General features: G+C 46.2%; 1 protein-coding gene across 3 annotated transcripts; it reads left to right on the top strand.

Annotated features, from left to right (window-relative positions):
• Positions 1-3,573: 3,573 nt before the first annotated feature.
• On the top strand, positions 3,574-24,800 carry STAM2 (signal transducing adaptor molecule 2). Of its 3 annotated transcripts, none has more exons than XM_082284712.1 (14): positions 3,574-3,697; positions 11,517-11,601; positions 13,374-13,449; positions 13,633-13,728; positions 15,570-15,716; positions 16,532-16,601; positions 16,945-17,131; positions 17,808-17,902; positions 18,284-18,363; positions 18,527-18,614; positions 19,010-19,064; positions 19,960-20,113; positions 21,118-21,275; positions 22,002-24,800. In XM_082284712.1, exons 1-14 carry the CDS (start codon positions 3,658-3,660, stop codon positions 22,222-22,224), a joined length of 1,554 nt encoding a protein of 517 aa, XP_082140838.1. In that variant the 5' UTR covers positions 3,574-3,657; the 3' UTR covers positions 22,225-24,800. The 3 variants fall into 3 exon arrangements, with proteins under 3 accessions (XP_082140838.1, XP_082140837.1, XP_082140839.1); XM_082284711.1 differs by having other exon boundaries at positions 18,281-18,363; XM_082284713.1 differs by lacking the exons at positions 3,574-3,697; positions 11,517-11,601 and having other exon boundaries at positions 13,403-13,449; positions 13,640-13,728; positions 18,281-18,363.
• The last annotated feature ends 731 nt before the right edge of the window (positions 24,801-25,531 follow it).

Here is a 25,531-nt window from a genome sequence, read left to right as displayed (position 1 = left end):
CCTGCTTCTCCTTAAGGAATAGTTTGTTCCTCCATGACTTGGGATAACAGTGCCCTGATATTTTCTTTTCCCTTCCTTGTTGTTACTGTGGACTTTACCATTTACTGCGGGATTTTTCCCTTGGGAATTGTGCTGTGGTGTGGCACAGAGCAGAAGTTCTGTAGGTGCTTCTGGACTGGACGTTCTCCATGACTGCTGGAACCTGGGAGGCTCAGACTCAGCAGAAGGCCCTTCCCAACCCTTCCTTCCCAGGTGCTCTTGGATGCATTGTCCCACCATGTCCAGGTAAAAAACGGAGCAAAGGCCCACGGAGACGAGTGACATTTGGTTTGAGGTGACAAAACCAATGGAAATAGAGGAGCCAGCAGTGCATTTCCACGCCCAGCTGCTGCGACTGTTGCACCACATGGAGTCAAAAAAAAGAAAGCCAAACCTCAATGCCTGGAATTAACCAGGATCCATTACAAATTCCCACTTCAGCCAGACAACATCAGCAGCGTTCTTCGGTGCTTTGCTGCACTAATGGCTTCATCCTTCCTTTTTTAAGGCAATTAAACAAATGAATGCCGTCCTCCGCCTGATCCATGCAGTGAAATTAGAAGTTGCGATGTAATTAGTGAATTTAGACCTCGGGAAAGACTCTCCATTTTGCCTTAAAGATCTGCCAGGAGGTGATTTCCAGCAGCCGGTTCGGGATGGCAAACGGTGGCCGGGAATGCGAGGCAACTGTGCCACCTGCAGACAGCCTGAATCCCTGGAAAACGGGAAGGAAACGGAACAGCCAGGGAAGACAGCCACTAATTGGACCTCCACCGTCTCCTCAGCCACAGTCCATCCCTTTGAACTTCTTGATCCTCCAGCCGCGATGATTTTATGGAATTTCAGAATCAAAAAACCCGACAAAGAAGCTTTGACAACCCCGGGCCACCACAGCTGATTTAAAATCAATGTTTTGATGTATAGAAATATGAACTGTTTTCGTGAAAAACATGAACCGCTAAATTTTTGAAGGAACATCAGTGTGTTCTTCAAATCAGATTTTAATTCCTAATAATAATAATTTCTGATTATTCAAATGTATAATTCAATTTAATTCTAACGTAAGAATTAAAGCTCTGTACAAAATGTGCTAAAAAATATTGTTTTCACACATGTAAGTGAAACTTAGGTATCTCTAAGTTTCTTACACTTTGATATTACAGCTGAGGAAAGGAATGCGGCCCCTGAAATTCGAGGTGAGTGGGCAGGGGAATATCACTGAATCATACAGGAAGCTTTCAGAATGGTTTGTGTTGGACTTCCAAATTCCTGCCCTTCTCACAGAAGCAGGCACTCTGCTGCTGCCGTGCCTCACTTCTCCACGAGTTCTTTGGGAATAACTCAAAAATAGGCAGTGAGTCATGTGGTGACTCCATCAGGACGGTGACTAAGGCTCCCAGCCGCTCCGAGACGGGTGACACTGCACATTCCAAAGGCACGTGGTGCTGGGTACCAATCCCTGACTCACCCCAGTTCATCTGGAGGCACATTATTGCTCAGAGGAAGAAGGACTTGGAGCTCCTGCCAGGCCCTGCTGATGCTGCAGCGGGGTCAGGGACAGGTGGTGCTCAGGTGTGTCCGTAAAGGGGATTTTGGGGGGCTTCTCCTCCTCGAGACAAGCCACACCCCGTCGGTCACGCATCCCCAAAATCCGCCCCGTTGCTGAGCCATCCCCCCTGCCGGAGCCGCGTTCCCTATGGAATGCCCCGTCTTGGGTGACTTTGTGATGTGTATCCCATGTCGCTGCCCTATGCCCAGAAATTATCTTTGTGCCTTTCTATGCCTCTAAACTGAGCCTGAGAGGGGGAAGGAAAAACTGAGCAAAACTTTTTCAAAGCAGTTTGCAGCTTGTTCAAGGTCACACAGAGATAGCGACTTTTCTTTCCAGCTGCGGCAGGGAAGGGAGGAAGCACCCGGCTTGCTGTTTCCCGGGTCAGTTTTTTGGCCAGTTTCAGCTTCCTTTTCTCTGGAGAGAGACTGAGAGTTGAACTTTGCTTTTCCTTCCTTGGAATTTTGGATTTTCTCCCTTTTCTACTGGACTGCTTCAATATCAGAGCACATCGGGAGGACTTTCCACTGAGCGCAGAGGGCCTGGCCCTGGGCCAAGCCCCAGCTCCCAGGAGACCAAAGGGAGGACTCTGACACTTTCCCAGGTTTTTTTCTACAGCGAAAGATTTTATTATTTAGCATTATTTTCCTTTTCCCGTGTGTTTGTTAAATAAATAGATTTTATCTAACTTTCACTTTCCTTCGAGGAAAATCTATCTTTTCCCCGAACCTGGTGGGGGAGGGGTGGTTGTGCCTTCTCTCAGAGGATCTATTTCTAAATTTGGCCACACTGGGACAGCCCCCACCAATGCCACCATCCCACTGCCACCCGTTATCCCACCATCTCCTCGGCCACGCTCCCTCACCACTCATCTCCTTGGCCAGTTGTTAATTAGAGCTCTCTCCTCTGCTGGTTGACGATCCCAGCCCTTCTCCTCTTCTGGGCCAGGCAGTTCCTTGGGTCAGTGCTTGCACGCCCCCAGCCAGAATTCCCTTTCAGCCAGCCGGAGCTGATTTAACCACGGTTGCTGAACTGGGTTTATTGGTTTCTTCCTTTATTGGGGGTTCTGCCAGCTGTCTTTGTGGCCCATAAACTCTGCGTTCCCTGTAGCCACCCCCCGTGGAAATCCTTCCTCCGGAGCTCTGTCAGCCTCCCCTACAGCTGACACCACCAATGATGTCAAGTCCTGAACTTAACAGGGCAATTCCACCCACGAGTCATTTGTTTTTCCAACACCTGAGCATCACTTACAGCTTGTTGGCTGCTCTGTTTCGCCGATTCCATCGCCCTTCTTGTTGATTTGGCCTGGCAGCCACAAAGATCAACCACCCAAGAACATCCTTCCTGAAGGAAAGTTTTACATATTCCACGTTTGACAACAATCAGGCAGGACGCTGTTTCATAACCCCCTTCTCCCTGTAGCTCTCTGGGCAAATTGTTCACTATTTCTAATCGTTAACCATTTTTACTGAATTTTTTAACTATTGCTCTTGACATGTCAGGACGAATTGCCCCACCGTGCCCTCAGCCGCACTTCCCACCCTCTTCCCCCCTCACACCCACGGAGACGACGCAATTTGTGCCCTCAGACAACTTTATTTTCGGTTCCCCCCGGCACAACGCGGAGCGACGGCGCCTGCGCGGGGACACAGGCCCGGCCCCCTCAGCCGCCGCCTCGACATGGCGGTACGTGACGTCACGCCGCCACCGTGACGTCACGGGCGCCCGCAGCGCCCCCGCCCCGTTCCCACCTCCCCGCCGGCTCCGCCCCCGCGAGGCCCCCGTGCCGCGGGGCTGCCCCGGACAGCGCCTGCCGCCGCCGTCGCGCTCCCGGCGCCGCCGCCCGCCGCGTTCCCCCCCTGTCCCGGCGGGCGGCTCCGCTGTTTCCCCGCCCGGCCCCTTATCCCGGCGATCGGCGGCGGCGCGGCCGCGGCGCTCGCTCCGGAGGGTAGTCCGGCGCGGCGGGGCAGCCCCGTGCGCTGAGCGGGCTGAGGCGGGGCGGGCGCGGCGGCGGCTCCGGCCGGGTCTGTCGGGGCGAGCGGGAGCAGCGGCGGCACCGCGCGGCCGAGATGCCGCTCTTCGCCCCCAACCCCTTCGAGCAGGACGTGGGTGAGCGACGGGGTGGCGAGCGGCGGCTGGGCCCGGCCCAGCGGCGGCCTGTTCGTCCCTTTCCTTCTCTTCTTCCTTCTCTTTTTCCTCCTCTTTCTCCTCTTCCTTTTTCTCCTCGTGTTTTTCCTTCTGCTTTTCCTCCTCTTTTGCTCTCCTTGTTCCCCTACCCGCTCTCCTTCCTCCTGCCGCTGGCGTCCCCCAGGGATCAGTGTTGGGCCCAGTCCTGTTGGGTATCCTGAGTGAGGGTCTGGAGGAGGGGATCGAGTGCTCCGCGGGCAGAGCACCCCGGGCTGGGTGGGATGTGGGTGTGCTGGAGGCAGGAAGGCTCGCAGGGGGATCCGGACAGGCTGGATCCACGGGGTGAGGCCGGTGGTGTGACAGCCGGCAAGGCCGAGTGCCGGGTCCTGCACTTGGGTGACACCAAGCCCCGGGAATGCTCCGAGCTGGGAGAAGAGTGTCTGGAGAGCTGGGAAAGGCGCTGGGAGGTGCTGGTGACAGCAGCCGAACGTGAGCCCAGGGGTGCCCAGGTGGGCAAGAGGCCAGTGGCCCCTGGGCTGTGCCAGCCCTGGTGTGACACAGCCCCAGGGCAGTGCCCGTCCCTGTGCTGGCGCTGCTGGGGCACCTCCAGTGCTGGGGACAGCTCTGGGACAAGGGGGACCCTGAGGGGCTGGAGGAGTCCAGGGAAGGGAACGGAGCTGGGAAGGGGCTGGAGAATTCCTGAGGGAGCTGGGAAGGGGCTGGAGAGTTCCTGAGGGAGCTGGGAAGGGGCTGGAGAATTCCTGAGGGAGCTGGGAAGGGGCTGGAGAATTCCTGAGGGAGCTGGAAAGGGGCTCAGGCTGGAGCAAAGGAGCTCAGGGGGGACCTTGTGGCTCTGCACAAGTCCCTGACAGGAGGGGGCAGCCGGGGGGGTCGGGCTCTGCTGGCAGGGAACAGGGACAGGAGGAGAGGGAACGGCCTCAGGCTGGGCCAGGGGAGGCTCAGGGTGGACAGCAGCAGGAATTTCCCCATGGAAAGGGTGCTCAGGCCTTGGAAGTGCCCAGGGAGACTTGGAGTGCCCATCCCTGGAGGTGTCCAGGGAATTCCTGGAGGTGGCACTCAGTGCTCTGGGCTGGGGACAAGGTGGGCATCGGGCACAGCTTGGACTCCATGGGCTGGGAGGGCTTTTCCAGCCTCAGGGATCCTGGGATTCCTCCTGTCAGTGTGGAGGGCCCTGGGCCCCAGGGTGCTGCAGCTCCAGGACATCCCGGTGTGAGCTCCTGACACATCCTGGCCGGGCTTGGGGGCTCTGATCAGTGTGTCCCTCTCTCCCTTGCCCTCAGCAGCATCAGGGAGTGTTTTGTGTCCCGTTTTGCTCTGACTCCTGAAGGTTCACAGCTTTTCCTGTGTGTCTGAGGTGCTCTGTGCCTCCTGCCCTTCCCATGGTGTTGCTGAATCTGTAAGGATTCAGGGAATTGTGGCTGCTGTAAGGTCACTTTTATTGATGATTCCTTCCAGCTTCCCAGTAGCTTCCCTGTACCCACACCAGGCACGTGATGGGAGTGCTGGGGTGTCTGTGCAGCGCCAGGAGTTGGACTGGTGGATGATCCCTGTGGATTGCTTCCAGCTCAGGACATTCTGTGACTCAGTAATTACAAAACCTGGCTGGAGCTGGGGTGAAGATGGTGACTCAGTTGTTTTGCTTTGCGTTCTGCCCTGACTTGTGCTTTCTTAAACTCGTGCTCTGTGTCAGTTTTTCTTTACACAACGCCTGTTCTGAATGGCAGCACTGAAAAAAGCAATGCAGTAAGTGAGGCACCAGGCTCAGCTTTCTTGTTAGCTGGGATTGAAGGAAAGAGAAGAACTCAACATTCCTGGGATTTTTGTCACGGCCAAAGCGGAAGAGACTGAGTGCTCTTGTTGCCACACTTTCTCTGTTTTGTTTGTAGTATAAGTTCAGCTGGTTTCTTACTTTGTTTATTCTTATTCTAATTTCAAATCCTTGCTGCAGTTTGCTGTTTGACCACACTCACATTTCACATGGCTCAAACTGATGTATTTGTACAAGTGGGCTTTTTTTTTGAGCTCTGCAGGATTCTTTAACAAACCTAAAAACTTCAAAGGCTCCCAGGCTGCAAAACTTCAAAAATGGGACTCCGTTCACTTCCAGTTGTTTAAATTTTACTCAGTGTAATATTTTTTTTGGTTATCATTTTAATATTGATTATTTATAATTTATAATTATCATTTATTATAATGTAGTAAGTGCAACAGAGAAGGAACTTGAATTATTGGGGCTAAATCTTAGAGTCCCTTGCCAGGAAAAAATTTGTCATTATTCTGTTGTAAATTAGACCATCCCAAATACCAGATTATCACATGTGGATGGTCTGGGGAGGTGCTGAGTTTGGAAGTTCAGTGCTTCCTGTAGGCAGATCCAGCTGCCTCTTCATCCAGAGCTGCTCTTTCCTTGGGACACCTGTGGGGAATGTGCTTTTCCTGTGCCACAGCTGGATTTGCTCCCATGGTTCTGAGTCCACAGAGCTGTGCAGAGCCTTGGAATGTGCTCTGGACACAGCTGCAAATCACGGGATAACCCTCTGGAACAGTGCTCTGGAGGAGTGTGGCTTCTTTCATTGAGAGGAACCCTCAAAACTTTTAGAAGCTTAGAATTTCCTGTGTGGATCCCTTCACAGTCCACGTGCGCTCGCTGTTTTCCCAGCTTTGCCCTTCCTCTTCCATAACCTTGGTCTGTGGAGCAGCAGGGAGCAGCCCCGTTCCCTTTGATCCTTTGTTTACCTGCCCTTCTTTCCTCTCGTTGTTGACAGGCTCAGGGCAGCAGGAGGTGTTTGCTGTGTGGCTGGAGTGACATCCAGCACTGTGCAGGGGTTCAGGGCTTGCTGAGAAGGTGGATGAGGACATTCCCTGTTTCCTCAGGTGTTGCTGGGAAGTTTCCCTGTTTCATTCCAGGATTGGATTTGCCTTTTGGGGCTCCTTAACTTTGTCCTCCTCATTCTGCTCTTGTTTCCAGCTGCTGAGCACTTGCTTTCCCAGAGAATCTTTTCCATTTTGGTCCTTTTCCTACCTAATCCAGCCCTCAAGGGCTTACATTTCCCTCATGTTTTATTTCCTTTTTTTGTTTTTCTAGTATTTATTTTTATTATTTTATTATCAGCATTATTATTATTTATTTTATGTTCCTTTTATTGCTGATACCTGCCTGTAACACTCTCCCCCCTGCAGTGCCTGTCAGCCAGGATATATTAATACTGATTTCAAGCCTGATTTTTAAGGCATTCAGGACACGAATTCAGCCTCATTAGAGTACTTTGTATTAATTGTGGAGTGATCCACGAGCTGTAGCTAATAACCATTGCCTGTGGCATCCTATGGAATGTTTGTATGGGATCTGAACAGATAATTTTAGATTAGTCCTTGATGAGATGTTGTTGCCTTTTGTTCAAATTCACCACATTTCCCCCTCATTTCTCAGTCCATAATAATTCTTGTCTTAAACATTTGGGCTTAAATCTTGGAAATATTTGAGGAAAAGCTAATTAGACTTTTTTTTTTTTTCCTTGGTGTTACTTGGGTGTTTCTTTTCTTCTTGAACTGCAGGGACAATATTTCCCAGTCTGTGATTTGACTGCTTCAAATTCCTCAATTCTGAGCCTGCATTTTAATGACATTTCTTTCTCATTTTTTGAGATTATTTTTGCACTGCTCCCCCATCCTGCCTTGATTATTTTTAATGTAGCCTCACTGTTTTGCTTGTTTTATATTATGAAAGCTATTTTATATATTTTATATAATATACATAACTTTGTAATTTAATATAATTTATATATTATACATAAACTATGAGTTGTTAACTTCCATCCTGGTGTTTCCAGGCTCTGGAATATAATCTTTGTTAATCCCCCTCAAGTATTTTCAATGTTTTTAGGTTTTTTTTGACAGGCAAATGAAATTACTTCCTTTTCAGATTATTGGCCTCAGTGAAACAAAACACTCACTTTCCAAGCAAAACCTGCATCTTAAAAAGCCTTTTCAGTGAACTGGATTTTTACTGCAAAAAGTTCCTTTAATAATCTATTTTAATCCAGTTTTTTAGGATATAATAGTGGCATGAGTAGGGATCCTTACAGGTAGGGCTGCCTTGTGACTACAGGGTCATCCTGGCTATGATCTTTAATTAAATCCAAACTGGAATTCTTTAATTAGGCTCTACAAAGGCCAGGCATACAAATGAAGGTGTGTGGGATTAAATCTCTGCCTTTCATCCATGTCTTTCTGCTTTATCTCCTGGAAAACAGTGCTGGAGTAGCCCTCCATTTGTTTTATGTTTACTTTTCACTTGAAAAGTTCATACGTGCTTTGTGTAAAATTTGAAATATTTCCGTGCAGACAAGGGTTTACTTCACTTCGGGGGCAAAGTGATCAAGCAAATTTTTATTTTAGTGATCAGAATCACTAAAAAATAAAGAAGCACTGGTTTAGCCCAAAAACCTTCTGTGCTAGAAGTGCCTGAGTAGTGATTTTTTTTTTTGTGCTAAATCAGTGCTCCAGTGCTTATTTTTTCTGTTTCTTGCATAGAAAGTGACACAGATGAAGAAAAAATGTTGTATTTTAGTACATTTCTGGTTTTTTAACCCAGATCTTACTTGGCAAGCCTATCCCAAGGGAATTCAGGGCTGAAATAAAATGTTTTGCAAGTGTGAAGGTTGTGTGTGCAGTGCACAGGTGGAGCTGCCACCAGCCCAGGCTGAGGAGCTGGGCTTGGGAGAGGTGGGAGCAGGGGGGCTTTGAGCATCCCCACACCTTGCCTGCTTCAGTCCTCAAAGGGGGCTCTTCCCTCAGTTTTTGGGTCTTATTTCTGTGTATTGCCCATCCCTTCTTGTGAAAAAAGGGAAAAGAAAGAACACAATTAACCTGGATGGAGGGCTGGAGAGGCTGAGAGGGCTGGGTTTGTGCAGCCTGGACAGGAGAAGGCTCCAGGGAGAGCTCCGAGCCCCTTGCAGGGCCTGAAGGGGCTCCAGGAGAGCTGGAGAGGGACTGGGAACAAGGCATGGAGGGACAGGACACAGGGAATGGCTTCCCACTGCCAGAGGGCAGGGATGGATGGGAGATTGGGAATTGGGAATTGCTGGCTGGGAGGGAGGGGAGGGTCTGGGCTGGAATTGCCAGAGCAGCTGTGGCTGCCCCTGGATCCCTGAAATGTCCCAGACCAGGCTGGCTGGGGCTTGGAGCAACCTGGGACAGTGGGAGGTGTCCCTGCCCACCCATGGCAGGGCTGGATTGGGATGAGCTTTAAGGTCCCTCCCAGTGAGTGATTCCATGACATTCCACTTGGTTTTGGCTGTTGCGTGGTAGAGGGATGATCCTGAAAAACTTCAGGCAGTGGCAAAGCATTCCCTCCTTTCCTGGAAGAGCTGTTTGCAGTGTTCTGAGGCAGGAGCTCTTCAAGCATTTCTCCTTTTGGCAGTGGGAGCAGCAAACAATTCCCAGCCCCTTCCCAGCTGCTCCTTTGAGTGCTCTCCCCTCTCTGGGATTGGCACCGTTCTCGTGCAGCCACGCAGCAAATCAGCTCAGGGAGCTCACCCAGGGAAAAGTGATTCACGGCACTTTGGGTTCTTCAGAAAAACACCCCAAGCAGCACATTTTGCTTTTATCGTTATTTCTATAAAAGCCAGCTCAAGTCTGATGTTCCTTCATTAATTGGAGAGCTGCAGAGGACAAGTCATTCCATGTTTTTAAAGGTTATGTTCCCTTAGTGCTGAAAAAATCATGGAAAATGCGTCCTCCCACATCTGTTTCTTCTGATCTGTCTGTGTCTCAGCATCTGTGAGGAGTTCTCCTTCAGAATGGTTCCTGTGAAGGGGAAAAGCAGCTGCTGTTCAGTTTGGCACTCTGGCAGGGAAGGAAGCTTCCAGATCCATGAGAGTTTGGACAAGGATGCAGTTTGATGGCCACAGCTGCTCCCAGGGCTGTGTGGATCCAGGAGCAGGGACTTGCCTTTGACACTGCTCCATGTAGGAATGTGCTGGCTCAGGGGAAATGCCTGGGAGCTGGGAGTGAGCAGCACTGAGCCTGGTGTGGTGGGAGCTGTGCTTGCTCTGGGATGGGGAAGGCGTGAGGGAGTGAGGGATCACCTGGAGCAAAGGAGGCTCAGGGGGGACCTTGTGGCTCTGCACAACTCCCTGACAGGAGGGGGCAGCCGGGGGGGTCGGGCTCTGCTCCCAGGGAACAGGGACAGGAGGAGAGGGAACGGCCTCAGGCTGGGCCAGGGGAGGCTCAGGGTGGACAGCAGCAGGAATTTCCCCATGGAAAGGGTGCTCAGGCCTTGGAAGTGCCCAGGGAGACTTGGAGTGCCCATCCCTGGAGGTGTCCAAGGAATTCCTGGTGCTCTGGGCTGGGGACAAGGTGGGCATCGAGCACAGCTGGGACTCCGTGGGCTGGGAGGGCTTTTCCAACCTAAATCAATAATTCTGAGGTGAAAACTTCCTGGTGAAGCCTATAAACACCAAACCTTCCTGTTGCCAGTGGAAGAGTTGGGGTTATTTCTGTCATGGCAGGGAAAGCTGGTTGTGATTTCCACTCAGGGTTCAGGAAAACTTCAGTGTATCCTTGGGAAGTACTTCAGTATTATATCCCTGGGAATCTCTTCCAAGACTTTTGTGGAGGCCAGAAGTGACACTTGTGCCTTCCTGACGAACACCCTGAGATGGGGAGCTGCTCCTGGAGGCTGAAGGAGTCCTGGAGCTGCAGCACTGCTCGTGTTTTGTTGTTGTCCTGCCACCAGCTCCTCCTGTTTCTTGTTGGCCCTTGGCAAAAGGGGCATCCCAAGCATGCCAGGAATTTCAGAGGGGACACCCCCGGCAGGCTGTTCTCCAGGCATTGGTGCTCTCTGTCCTTGGCTGTCCCAGCACAGCTGCTGGAGTTTGAGGAGATGATCCATGGATTGGGTGGGAGCATTCCCACCGCCGGGAACAGAGACGTGCTCTCAGGCAGCAGCTTTTCCTGGCAGAACTTCCCAGGAAACCCCAGGCTCAGGCTGTGTGCACCAAACACTTCATTAAAACCTTCCATGGTTGTTCAGTGCTTAGGGATTGGATATCCAGGGAATCTGCAACTTCCAGAGACTGACTTGGTTTGATTTTTTTTTTAATAAAGTGTTTAAAATTGCAGGCACTGATTTATTTTCCACAACATCCATGAATTTTTTTATTAATGTCCTAAAATATTGATGCACTTTAAAGAAAATTTAGCAATGATATCATTTTTGGGTAAGTTTTGAAGATGATTTGTGCTGTAGGAACATGGTTTCAAGATAATACTTGCTTCCTCTGAGTAAATATTCCAGCTTGTGGAGATAAATTATGGCCAAAATTCCAAATTTCCATTGTTTTTACATCTGTAACAAAAGGGATTTGGGACATTGGTGGGTGCTGTGTTTGTGTTCCCTTTGTGGAAACCTTTCTGCTGACCAGCCAAAATAAAATTGAATTTAGTTGGTTACAATTTAATCTTGAGGCAGCAAATGCAATAAAATATTTAATTTGCCGTTTGTAAACTTGAACTGCAATATTTACATGGGAATTAAATAACCTGGCTAATAAAAACTTAAAAGCACAAATAAATACAATTAAGCCGTATTAATTAATCTATACAATGAGTGTCCCTGCAGGAACTGGAACAAGATGAGCTGTTAGGTCCTTTCCAACCCAAATAATTCCATGAATCCATGAAATATTAATTAGGGATACATCCTGTTGAATTGATAGACTCTGAATTGAATAAATAAATAAATCAATCACTTAATAAATCTTATTTTTCTTTCCAGAGAAAGCTACAAATGAATACAACACCAGTGAGGATTGGGGGCTTATCATGGATATATGTGACAAAGTTGGAAGCACTCCCAATGGGTAAGCTGGGCCTCAGCATTCCATGGAATTCTGGGCTGGTGTGAAGAAGAAAATGTCACAGAGAACACATCTCAAAATGCTCAACCTCACAAATACATGGAGTTGGCTTTGAAATTCTTGGAAAGAAATGTTCCAACAGGATTTGGAGCAGAGCAATTTGTATGTGCTGAGTGCATTCCAGTTTTTTCCTGTAGTTTTGCACAGCAGACCCGAGTTATTCATATTTAATGATCTGGCAGAACTTTGGGGAAGTGACTGTGCCAGTAGGAGAAAGTGAAATAATTTCTGTGCAGAAAAATACCTGGCAAGGACCAGGGGCTTCTTATGATGTTTGTCTGTGTTTGGTTGTTAGGAAGAATGGGAGAGAAAAGGGGAAAAGTAGGGATCAAAGCACAAATCACTTGGAGTCAGTTTAGCCTGAGTGGAACATAAGTGGAATTTCAGTGATCTTGCAGCAGCCAAAAGTATTTGCTGAATTTTTGAGTGGTAACATCTTTGAAATTTCGAATTAACCCTCAATTAGTGCATAGGCAGAATTCTTAAGCAGTTCAGATTTTTTAGCAGCTCTATTTAACATGAAAATTGGAGTGGTTTTTTTTGTTCTGTTGTTTTGGTTTTCATTAATTACCTTCCACAAGGAATAACAGCAAATCTATTCAATCTGGGAATCTTTAGTCCTGAAGGAAAAAACTGTCCTTTGAGTCCTTTATTAAAAAGCAAAGTTTTTAGTGCCACAAGACTTTTGTAGTGGGAATTGGTTTAAATCTGGTTTTGGAGGAGGGAATGTTGTAAAGAAATCAGCTATTAAAAAAATTATAAATGCAGAAATAGAAGTATATAAAATGCATAATCAAATCTAAATATATATATTTGTGTAGAAAATAAAATGCTAAATTTTGAATTTTAAATGCCTCTGCTGCTGGCATATTTTAATTCAATTTTGTGTTGTTTTCTTCCCTCCTGCCCTTGAAAATAATGAAGATTGTTGCCTACCCTAAATAAAAATATAGCTGAAAATAACTGAGTTGACTTTGTTGGATGGTTTGTATATGAAATAAAATGGAAATATTAGGACTAAAATTGTCTTTTTCTGGCACAGAGGCTTGTCTGTGCTTTGCTAAATCCAGCAGCTCAAGTATCTGCCAGTGATATTATTTTTAAATGCTGCATCAGCTTTTTTAGAAGGATTTCACGTTTTTAAGAGTTCCAAATATCAGTGTTAATGAAGCCTTTGATATGCCTGAGCTCCTGCCAGCCATTAATGCTCATTTAAAGTGTGGAAACCCCTCAGCAGAAACATTTAAAATGCTATTTATTATTCTCTACTCACCTCAGATTGTGCTGAAACAAATTAGAAAATCTTTGTGTCCTCAGGCTCTAGAAAAGGGGATCCAAGAGCTGGGAATTAAATCCATGGAGAGCCTTTCCAATGGCCACTAAAATAACCATTTATTGAATCATCTCTTTTGATGGTGACATTCCTTTCATTGTCTGTCTCAAACCCATTTCCTCAGCTTAATGCAATTGCTTCCCTTGCTGGCCTGTCAGCAGTTCCTGGGAATGGGGATGGAGTGCCAGGGGAAAAACAGGGAATCTCCTCCAATCCAGCACACAGCAGAGGAGGAACAGATTGGTCAATGGGTAAATCTGTGTGTCAGCCCAGCCCTGGGAGGTTCAGGTTCAGTTACATTTTTGTTCAATAGGCTCAGGTTTGGTGCAGCTCTGGGCTCCTGTCACTCCCGTTCATCCTTCATGTCTTTGTTCCTCTGCAGAGCCAAGGATTGCCTTAAAGCCATCATGAAGAGAGTAAATCACAAAGTTCCCCACGTGGCTTTGCAAGCACTCACAGTGAGTACACTCCCAGATTTCCCAAAAACCTCGTGGAATGCAGCAATTCAATATTTACTGGTCAATCAATTAATTAATACCTTGATTAACCTCAGTAAATCAATGTCCATGCTGAACTTACCTTTCATTTTGGATTATTTGCACTCTTGTTGTGCATTTTCCCAATGGTGTTTCTGTTGTCAGCTTTTAGGAGCCTGTGTCTCAAACTGTGGGAAAATATTCCACTTGGAAGTGTGTTCCCGGGACTTTGCCACTGAAGCTCGAGCTATAATAAACAAGGTAATTGTTCCAGAACCTTAAATCCTGGGGGAGGATTATTTTGGTAACTTCTCCAAACTATTGTTGTAGTTACTGCACATTTCCTAGTTTTTGGTGCTGTTTATGTTTTCACTGAAATTTGTGTGATTTTCCCTATGAAAAAAGTAATTATTAAAGAACTGACAGCTGATAAGCCTTCAAATTTTTACAAAATTACATGAGCAATTTTAATTAAAATCTGTCTTCCTAAGCTCCATTAATTTGATCATGGTAAGTGCAGCTTTTCTTGAAGAGAGTTTTTATTAAGCTTGAAGGAAATTCATGGGCTGAAGTGAAAGGGAAAATTATGAGGAAGTAAATGACATTTTTACAAGGAAAAGGATAAAGTTACAGACAATCGTTTTTCGTTTTTGGAGATTCTGGGAACGTTGAATGAGAAAATAACCAGGAAAAGAAGACTGAAATGGTTGGGGTGAAGCAGCTGCTGGGATCTAAATCTGGATGTGAGGAGTTGAACAAGCAGGAGCAGCTTTTCCCTAATTACTGCTCCAGTTGGAGACAAAACTGGTTAATGGGTTAAAAAGGAGTTTTCAGATCTGTGGGAGCCCTGGAATCATCAGAGGCTGAGCAAAGCAATTAAGGAAAGTAATAAAATTGCTGGGAAGCAAAATGAGTTCACAGCTCTTGTGTTTCTGGCTTTCTGAGGAAAAATAGGTCTCTCTTTGTTCTCATTAGCCAGAGTCCATCCTGAAGCACAACAGTGACCTTCAGGGCCTGGCAGCACTCAGGGATGTGCAGGAAACCTGGAATGCCACCCAGGCATGGGCTCTGGAGCACAATTTATGTGTTCTTGGGAAATACTGACCCTTTACCCCCACACACAGTTGGAGGAATAATGAATAAAATTGTGCTTTTTCCCTCTTCTCCGAGAGAAAATGAGTTCAGGCAAGCATGACAAATGTCTTTGGGCTGATCCTGAGCCCAGCAAACTTTCTTTCCTGTAAATTATATGCAGGTTGGAGTCCAGACTTGTCACTGTTCTGCCTGGTCAGGCCATGTTGGCCTGTGAGGCACAGGCCCCAGTGTGATCTGATTCCTTGGGTTGGCAATCTTGGCCAGGCACTTCTTGTCCCAGTGCCAGAATCTGGGAACAATGTGGGAGCCAGAGGAATTCCAGGCAGAGCATGAACTGATCTTGGTTTGCCCCCACTCCAGGCAAATACCTTCCCTTACCAGGCTGTCCCTGCAGCTCAGCTCCCAGTTTGGGAATAGAATCTGTCCCTATGGATTGTCCCTATGGATTATCCCTGTGGATAATCCCTTCTTGTGGGAGAAGCTGTTTCAAGGAGGCTCAGAGCAGGTTTTTGTGAGGTTCTCTCAGCTGGGACAAACGTGTTCCAGCATCTGAGGAGAAACTGAAGAGGCCAGGAAAAGTAGGGAAGATGGACTGTAGGGAAAGATTTCTTGTAGGATTTCTTGTAGGGAAAGACAGTGGCTTAAATTAGACCAACTTATGTGGTTGGGAAGTGGAAAATGACACACCTGAGAGGGAATGAAGAGAAAACTGAGGTTAAGTGGAGGGTGAGTAACACAGAGAGGCAGAAATTTGGGATAAGTGTGGTAGGCAGCCTGAATTTCTCCAGAATTAGTGCTCCAGGAGCTCAGCATGTTCTCTGTAATATCAGATCAGGGTATAAAAGGCCGGATATTCTAGACTCTGCTCCCCAAATCTTCTCAATCAACACAAGTATTAATGATTAAGGATATTTATAGTAAAATGGGTTTGGTAACAATTTTGGTAACAACTCTTTCTGTTCATTTTGAGGTTCAAACATCCCTTTTTATCCAATTTTGTCTTCCAGGCTCATCCAAAAGTGTGTGAAAAGCTGAAAACCCTCATGGTGGAGTGGTCAGAAGAGTTCCAGAAAGACCCACAGTGTAGCTTAATATCTGCAACCATCAAATCCCTAAAGGAAGAAGGGGTCACTTTCCCTGCTGCTGGATCCCAGGTGAGAGCTGGTTTGGGATAGTGATGGATCCCATGCTCTGGTTTCCTTTCCCAGAGCCCCATTTCCTGTTCCTGCTTTACCTGTCCATGTCAGGAGTTGTCCTGGATTTGGAGTGGTTTATTTTTCACTTCTGGGGGTTTGTTGCTCCTAATCTAACAGCAGATACGATGCCAGCTGGTTTGTTCCTAACTTTTATTATTGATGCTTCTAACCATTTTCATATTATTCAGTCCTGAGAATCAAAATTACAATTTCTATTACAATTTCCTTACACAAAGTTTACTTTCCTCTGTATGAAACACTGAGAGTTTTTTAACTTTTACAATCCCTCCTTCCTCCACAAAGATGTTTTCACTTCTAAATCTGATCTATGTGTTAAAACATATGGCAGAAACATGGAAGAGCTTGAGCACTGGCACCCAATTCCAGTTTCTGGTGGGAATGAAAACTCCAGGAATGATTTCACTGTGCTGCTGGGGAGACTTGGAGCATCTTCTCTCTTCAAGGGAGGAGTGAAGGATAAAGGTGGAAAGAGTCATTTAAATGAGCACTCTCACTGTAATAAATGTGACTAAAATAATTACTTAAATAAAATAATTTATTTCAACTAAATCTCATTATTTATTTTACCTTTTTTCCCCTGCTGAAAACAGAATAAAACCTGAAGAGTGGTGATTTTGGTTCCCAGAACGTCATCTTGATTCTGTAAGGCAGCTGACCAGGAACAACTCCATGCTAACTTTGTAAAATATATAATTGCAGAGATTTCTTTTTCATTTGTAACCTCAAGTCCCTCTGTTGTTCACACCTTACAGGCTTCCACCAGTGCTGCTAAGAATGGCTCCTCATCCAGTAAAACCAAAGAGGATGAGGATATAGCTAAAGGTGAGTTTGCTGTCTTAGCCTTGGGTCAGACTTGGGCTTCAGAAAAAAGCAGGGAAATGGGAAGCAGCTCCTTCCTGTTGCACAGAATTGAAATCAAGGGCACAGGAGGCTGGGAATTGTGGCATTCCAGGTGTTTTCCTCAGCCATGAGGATGTGGGGTGAAACACATCCTTCCCCCATCACACAGCATTTTAAATGTTAACTTTAAATACTACAGAAGCAGATACAGACCTTGTTTAAATAAAGCAATAAATCCTATTTTTGTTAAATGAAGAAATCAAGCTGCTTTGTCTACAGGCATAAACCACACAAACTTGTTCTTTTCTCTCTCCCCCAACTGCAGCTATTGAATTGTCTTTGCAAGAGCAGAAACAGCAGCAAATAGAAACCAAATCCTTGTACCCATCTGCAGAAATCCCACAAAACCCTCAGAGCCTGAGGAAGGTGCGAGCTCTGTATGACTTTGAAGCTGTCGAGGACAATGAGCTCACCTTTAAAAGTGGAGAAATTATTTTTGTTTTGGATGACAGGTACAATACACTCAGGTGGAGGTGACTTTGTTCCACCACTCTTGTTTTCTCAGGGTAGCACATTTTTCCTCTGATGCTTTTTTCCCCCACAGAAATGTAATTGTCACTCTGACCTCCCTCACATGCCTTTATCTTCCTTTTATCTTTCCATAATCTTGGTTTTTGACCTCAAATCATTTTCGGTGCGGGGAGAACCTCGAGTATTTCATCCAGTTTGTAGTTTTGAAGATCAATCTTAATTGGTTGTATTGACATAAGAAAATGCATTGCCATCACATTCCAGCTGCTTCCAGCAGTTGTTAGACCTCTGGCTATCAGGGGTCACATTTGCTAAGAAGAAAACTGAGTAAAAATAGCTAAAATAATGATTGTTGTTAACACCTATAGATATGTATACAGCTTTAAAGGGCTGGCAAGTAAGCAGTGTAAAGAATTGATGAATTATGGTCAATTTTGAGTGATCCCCTGATTCCCCTTCCTCCCTTCCCTCCCCTCTGCCCCAGTTCCTGTTTGGCTTTGTGTTAATCCCTGCAATCGTTCTCTTCTAGATATCACAGGGGTTTGGTAAAAAAAAACCCAACTACGTCTCTGAATCCCAGGTTTTCAGTAAAAACCCCCAAATATATCCCTGCCTCTGTTCATGCCAGAGTTCTGTAATCCTTCTTTATTTCCCCAGTGATGCCAATTGGTGGAAAGGGGAGAACCACAGAGGAGTGGGGCTGTTCCCATCCAATTTCGTGACCTCTGACCTGACCGTGGAGCCCGAGGCAGGTGAGTTACCTGCTGGAATGATGGATTCTTTCAGAAAGGCAGCTTTGTGCTGCAGCTCCTAATTAGCCCAGCAGCAAAATAATTTCCTGTATCAGCCCCAGGAAAGAACCGAGAGACATCCTGCCCTTGTTTCAAACAATCAGGCACAGATCCCTCCATAGCTCACTTTAATTTCTGCCTCTGTTTCTCTTTTAAGTTATTACCATGTTCTGTGACAGAAATTCGGTTCAATTCACCATAATTGATATTTACACATCCAGTGAATTGCCCTTTCAGATATCACAGTGTCTTTTCACCCAGACGAGTAACAAGGAGCAAATGTGTGTTTGAAGTGATGGCAGACACAGAGAGAAAAGAAACTCATCTCTGTTCTTTCAGCAGCTGTGGATAAAATCTCTGTTCCTGAGGACACTGCAGAAGAAATTAAGAAAGCAGAGCCTGAGCCAGTTTATATTGATGAGGTATGGAGCCACTTTAAGATAAAATAGTGCTGGGCTTTTACATTCTTTTGGTGCTGGATGTTGGCAGATGATTCTCTGTCTATAAAGAACTTTTATTTGAATATTAAACCAATCTTGGCATGGTTGAGAGATGAAAGTTCTTCATCTTGTCTTCCCCTCTCAGGATAAGATGGATAAAACACTGCAGGTGCTTCAGAGCATAGATCCCACAGATTTAAAGCTTGATTCTCCAGATCTGCTCGACTCAGAAGGTACTTGGAGCACGAAATGAGCTCTTTCTGTATTACTTCTTCTCACAATTACCTTTTGTGGATTGAGCTGGGAGTTCTTTGTGTTTATTTTAAGCTTAGGGGGACTGTGGTCTGTACTAACAGTGCTGGAGAACACTTATTTCACTGTGGGAGTGTGGGGCTCTGGGGATAATTTGAATTTTTTTAATAGTTCCAAGCCAGCTCCATGTTTAGCAGAATCATTTGCATAACTCCCAGCTCTGTAAGATGCCTGAGCTTTGCAAGATCCATCTACCAATTCCAACCCTGAAATAAATAAGCAATTAATTTTACTGTAGTTGGATAAAATATTTTTGGCTGCATTTAAACTTTTGATTGTGCAAGACATCAACTGCCTCAACGCTTTGTCTTCACAGATATCTGCCAGCAGATGGGTCCAATGATAGATGAAAAACTAGAAGAGATAGATAGGTGAGCCGAATTTATTCACTGATTTACTTCAAATGGGGCAGTTTTAATAACTTTTTTTTGGTGCTTTCATCTCCCAAGCTAGAAAATCTGGCCAGAAAAATGTAACAACTCTATTTTTTAATGCTGAAATACTGAGTTCCCAGCGTGTGCACTGAGATTTCATTGCTGCTCTCCCAAAATTCACTGCGTAGGTCATGGATGGATGCTTTTTATTTTGGCATTTTGTGTCTGTAGCCTTCTCCAGCCTGTCTAGAGGTTGGAATTTTCAGTCTGTGGGTGATTGTTCCATGTTATCCTCACCTCTCCCTCCTCAGGTTTGGCTGTCCAGTACCTGAAGGAGCTGATCAGAAAGATGGAGAGGGACTGGGGACAAGGCATGGAGGGACAGGAGCCAGGGAATGGCTTCCCAGTGCCAGAGGGCAGGGATGGGTGGGAGATTGGGAATTGGGAATTGCTGGCTGGGAGGGTGGGGAGGGGCTGGGCTGGAATTGCCAGAGCAGCTGTGGCTGCCCCTGGATCCCTGGCAGTGCCCAAGGCTGGGTTGGAGCAGCCTGGGGCAGTGGGAGGTGTCCCTGCCCATGGCAGAAGGTTGGAATTAGATAATCCTTTAAGGTCCCTTCCCACCCAAACCATTCCATGATTCTGTGACTCTGGGTTATATTTGAGGGTGAAAAGAACAGGGAACTCCACCTGGGAGCTGCTGGTCTGGTGACAGCAGCAGTTGGGCAGCACTTGGACTCTCCTTCCTGTGCTACAGCAGCAATTTTTCAGTATAAATGGGCAAAAAAAGTGACCTTTCACCTTTTAAGGGCTTCTTTTTCTTGTCCCTCTGTTCTTTTCTCCCCATCTCAGCTGTTAAAGCAGCTCAGTGCCCTCTCCCTTTGTTTTGCAACAGGAAACATTCCGAGTTATCCGAGCTGAACGTGAAGGTTCTGGAAGCTCTGGAGCTCTATAACAAACTGATGAATGAGAGCCCCATGTACTCAGCCTACTCCAAACTCCAGCACCCTGCACAGTTCCCACCCTCCTCCTCTGGGGTCTCCGTGCCGGTCAGTATCCCTGGAACCTGGAAATTCCCTTCTGCTACTTAGCCCTATTTTAAAAAAAATCACAGCAAAAACTGAAGTGAGCCCACGAGCAATCTGACACTGCCTGGGGGGATTTTTATAGCCTTTGCAAGAAATTTGGATTTCTGCAGCAGAACAGAAGGTTTTGCTTGGCCACTAGTGAAAATTTTCAAAAGATCCCTTCCATAATTCATTTCTTGCAGTTGGAATTGTGTGTTAACAGCAGCTTGGTGGATATTCTTGCTGTGAGTCATGTCAATCTCCAAGTCAAATGTTCCCTTCTTATCTAATAGTGGGGATGGGAGGGAACTGGAATATCAGTGTATTAATCCCAAGTGTATTTTTGCTAAATATAGAAACCCTCTGCTTTTAGCTCCTTTTCCCCTTAGAAAAATGAACATTTTGTATCAGTTCTAAACACGTTGGATTTGTGCTCCAAACTGTTGTACACTGTCCCTAATGATGGCTTAAGGAATAAAAATGGAGGAGAAGGAGGGATTTTCTAAAAAGCGCAGAATGGAGGTTTTTACTTGAAGTGAATTTTACTTTGATGTTAATTGTTCAGTGGGAAAAGAATAGTTGCCATAGCAACTGCTAGATCTGAAAATATGTCAGTTAAAAGTAATTCCGTGTCCTTAACTCCCGGTAACGATGGAAAATTCATTATATTGGAGGTTACAAAGTAAATTAAGCCAAAAGGCAACTGGAGTTTGCTGTTTCCTCCCAAGATTGGTGCCTAGAAATGCAGGATAATGCTGGCTTTATTTGGGACAAACCTGTTCCTTGAGTGCCCTTTATCCCAAATCCAAACCCCATGAGCAGCTCCAGCCTGTGCCACCTGAATTTTGAGGGAATCTTGGATTATTTAAACCAGAAACGGGAAAACCTGCAGGTTTTTCTTCCCTTTTGTGTCCCAACCTTAGAATATTGTGGTGGGTTAATTCCAAAGCGTGCTAAACACCAAACCTCCTGGATTTGATTTGCAGTCGTATCCTGTGCAGCCTCCCAGTGGGAATTACATGATCCAGGGAGTCTCCATGTCCCCAGGATACAGCCTGGCCCCGGAGCAGGTGGGCCAGGTCAGGTCTCTGCCTCAGAGCATCAACTCTGCAGCCACTCAGCCACCTCCAGCTGCTTATTTAAGGTATGGATCCAGCACATTCTTCTTCCTGGGGGGAGTTTTGCCACTTTGCGTGCTCTCGTGGTATTTACATTTAGTGACACGTCATTTTGAGAGGAAAATACCAATTTTACTGAACTAGGGAGCAATGAGAGCATTATTCTGCATAAAATGGATCCTGCTTGAGGAGGTTTTCCAGGAAGCTTTTAGGAGAGGAAGGTTGAAGAGGAACCTCTGACCTCAGCTTTAACCAGCCAGCACCAAAGATTGAAAGTTAAATAGTAGGAGTGAGTTAAAAAGTGGGAGTAAGCTAAAAAGTAAGAGTAAATTAAAAAGTAAAACTTACACAGAATTATTAACTCATGTAGAATTATTGAGCTGCTGGAAGAATTTTGAGGGTGAAAACATTTTTCCTGCAAAACCCATAAAAACCTGCTATGTTACAGGCATGAAAAGTATAGAATTCCTGGGAAACTCTGTTTATTAACACGGGAGAGTAACAGGAGAGAAACTGCAAGGCCAGAGCTGATTTAAGTGGAGAGTGTGCATGTAAAAAACCGTATTTTCCTAGCTAGAAAAACACAAAATACCTTCCACAACGACCGTTTTGGTCACGTTCTTTTCAAATTTGTGTATTCTGGGAGCTCCCAGCTTGCTGTGGGGCTGGAGATCGCTGCTGGGGGTAAATGTGCTTGGCAGAGCTGGCCCTGAGCTGTCAGTGTGAGCGTGGTTGGTGTTGTGTCCCCGCAGCCCCGGCCCCGATCCCGCGCTGCCGCAGCCCTTCCCGAGCGTCCCCAACGCCGGCACCGCCCTCCCAGCTGCTGGCACAGCTGCCTTCCCCCAGCACCAGATGGGCATGGCTGTGGACGTGGCTGCATTCCAGAGCAACCAAGGACCAGGTTATCCCGTGGCACTTCCTGCTCATTCCCTGCTCCAGCAACAAACAAATTACCATCAGCAGCCTCTGCTTTAAACAGGCAGCGTTGAGGAGCGGCCGCCTGACCCGACGATCTTCGTGAAGCCCTGCCATGGATATCCAAGTGCATTTTCCTTTCAAATAACCCAACTCGCTGCGTTAGGGTGATGCAGAGTAAAAATAGGCACCAGCTCTGATGGTTATTTGCATATTTGCATCCTGAACTAGATTAGGGGATGGTTTAAAATAATTCCAGATTCCTCCGAGTCCCTTTTTTTTTTTCTCTCCTGCGCTTTCAAGAAATGCCACTTGTGAATCTTGAAAGATTGTCCCAAAATAATTCTCTTTTCAATGTGTTTCTGGAAGCTTGAGGATGCTGAGACACTGTTGCTTTGCTCTGGTGTCTTCTGTAATCCCTCTATCCCAGTGGCTCTAGGGAATCTCTGCAGTTCGGAGTCCCCTTCCCTCAGCCCAAGGACGCGCTGCGGAATCCGAGCTTTCCCTGGGTCCAGCTGGAAGAGGAAGCGGTGCTGCTGAGGGCCACATCCCTGTGGAAATATGAAAAAGAGGGGTTTGACAGTGCTGCCTCTATATTTTGGAAAACGCAGAGAACTGCTGTGTTTTCCTTGAGGAAAACAAGTTTTCCTAGAATTCCCTGGTGTCTCGGCAGAGGTGGCACTGCCAGCACGAGGCTCCTTGGGAAGAGCAGGCAGGGGATGCTCCCAGCTGCCTGTGTGGGCACTCCGTGGATCCAAGGTGCTGAGCCAGGAACTTGCACAGAACCTCTTCCCAGTTTTCCTTTTTGGATGGATGTAGAAGTGAAGGAGTGTTATAATTCCTTGTGGGAAAGGAGGGGGCTGGAGAATGTTTGAAGCTGCTGAAGACTGTGAGGATCTGTTCCATTTCCAAGGGGGAGCTGAGTGGAACAGGAATTGTCTTGATGGGACCAGGGGGTTCTGCCTCTCTTGGATTTCCTTCCTCTGCCACTGTGTCCGTGTCTAAACAAGCACTGACCCCAGAGGAGCTCTTACACCACTTGGGAAAGGGGGATTTAAGGAGGCACATGCCATGTGCTGGTGGGTGGGATTGGGCTCCTGAGCACATGGAAAATGAGAGCCATGTCCCTGGAGAAGGGATTGCCTCGGAGCTGGGGACGTGTGGCAGTTGATAAAAGAAACCCAAGAATTTCTTCCCTGATGCACTTTTTAAAGGGTGGGGTTTGTCCTAGGGAGCACATGAGCTGGATTATCCTTTGGAAATGTGGGATTTCTTTCTTTTCTTGTTTCAACTGCTGGGAGGAAAAAAAAAAAAAATCACTTCATCCTCCTATTTACCTCCTCACTGGAGCATGGTCACATTTATCTTGCTTTTAACAACCTCTGGTGAGTGATAATCTTGGTTTGGGGAAATAATGGAAGCAAATCACTGATAAAACCATCTCCATTAAAAGCAGGAAGCTCCCAGATGTCTAAATAAGCATTTTTGATGTGTGAATTTCATCCCAGATTGGAACTCCCAGGCTGCTGAGTGACAAAACCCACCCTTCACTCAGCACCTCCTCGTTTTATTTAATTATTTCCTATCTTGACCTTATATTCACTTGCAGCCTCATGCTCATGCAAGAAGTGTTCAGCACCTGCTCTTTAAATCACTTTTAATTAAAATGTGTGCAATTGGAAGGAGGATTTTGTCTTTCCTTTGGACATGACTTTAATTTGTCTCGATCCTTCCCCTGGATGTAGCTCAGTACAAATAACACACGTGGCAATACTGAAGCATTTTGATAACTTGTTCCTTGTGTCTTTTGAGGAAATGAATTGATTTCAATGCTGCTGTTCCAAATTCTTATTGTTTGGAGCTTTTATTTGTCGGAGTTTCCTTTGTTCCCCGTTGCTTTGTGGTCAAACTAAACCTTGTTCTCGTTGTTATAAATTCTCCGTGTTTGTCAGGAAATTGAGATTGGTGTTTTTTTGGATTCTGAGCTTTGGGCCAAGAGGAATCTTCAAATTGAGCCAGCCAGATGTGATTTGCTGATGTCAATTGTTAGGTATAAATAATGTATATACTCATTTGTCTGAGATTTTCTACACAGCTCCACACATGCCTGAACTTTTATAAAAGCAGGATTTGTCCTTCTGTCACCTCTTCTATTCCTAACTCCGTGATATGCAACTTGTAGATAGTGTAAAATAATTTAATTATTATTAAACCGGTGTATTTAGAGGGGGTTGGTGTTTCTCTTCATACTTCTAGACATGATCATATTTATTTTTAAGGCCTGATTGTAACTGAACATGCTGCCAAAGGATTTCTCTAACTCCAGATTTCTACCTTAGGTTTCTACCTGCTGTTTTCTATCAGGAATTCAGGGTGGAGAACTCCTGCTTTTTCATATAAACCCTTAACATAGGAACCTGGGCGACTTTCTAATGACACTTTTATTGTGATAGATTTGTTTCATGGGTGTTAAATATCACTGTTAGATCCATTTCCTTCGGTGGGAGCTGGGGACCTGTTGTGTCTGTTCAATTTGTCACCCCACACGGAGTGGTCTGAGGGGTTGTGCTCTCTCACCTGGTGTCACCCACGCTTTGTCCCTCCAGTTGGCTCCAGAAATAATGTTAAAAATCAGATTGTTGAAACCTTCCAAGTGATGTTGTTGTGTGTTCTTTGTGCTGGAGGGTTCGGTGGGGAACGGCCCTGGGCCTGTGGGACTCTGTCCCTCGATGCTGTGGCCTCTCTCGGGGTTTATTTCCTGAGATGAAGATGATTTTCTTCCCTTATTTTTATCTGTGCATGTTTCCTAAGAACTCCCAGGCACTGCCCCTGCTTGCACTGAGAGGTGTCTGTGGAATGAGTAACGTTTGTTAACAAACACACCCAGGAGAATTCCCTGGTGCAAGAGGCAAGAGCGGAGTCGTGTGATCGTGGCTGAGAATTCTGGCTCATCCCAAAGCAGGATGAATCCCTGTGCTTTAATCCTGCTGCTGAAGCTGGGCATGGACACCAAAAATGCAATCAAGGAGCCTCATGTCCCCAAGAACAGCCCCAAAAATTGCCATTTACACATAAATCACTGCTTTTCATCATTTCTTTACAGCCCTTTGGAGCTGCTGACCCCCATGGGTTGATTTGGGGTCACTTTGGGCTGAAAGTCAACCTTATAAAGCCAAATCATATCCTGAATTATCAGGAAATGCTGCCTTGTTTTTCCTTCTGAATCTCAACCGTGGAGTGAGACCCTGATCCATCGGGTCTCCAGAGAGAATCTTTCCTTGGGAAGTCAGCTACCCCACGATTAATGTTGAAACAGAAGTGCCTTCCTGGGACCGATTTAATGATGAAACTGAACGTAAAAATAATC

The sequence above is a fragment of the Coloeus monedula genome (genome assembly GCF_965178545.1).
Source record: "Coloeus monedula genome assembly, chromosome: 7".
Classification (NCBI taxonomy): domain Eukaryota; kingdom Metazoa; phylum Chordata; class Aves; order Passeriformes; family Corvidae; genus Coloeus; species Coloeus monedula.
This window is presented reverse-complemented; position numbering and strand designations above follow the sequence as displayed.

Coding starts and splice junctions, on each gene's coding strand:
- STAM2 (XM_082284711.1), top strand. CDS start 3,658: ATGCCGCTCTTCGCCCCCAACCCCTTCGAGCAGGACGTGG. Junction 13,450..13,632: donor TGGCTTTGCAAGCACTCACA/GTGAGTACACTC, acceptor TTCTGTTGTCAG/CTTTTAGGAGCCTGTGTCTC. Junction 15,717..16,531: donor TCCCTGCTGCTGGATCCCAG/GTGAGAGCTGGT, acceptor CACACCTTACAG/GCTTCCACCAGTGCTGCTAA.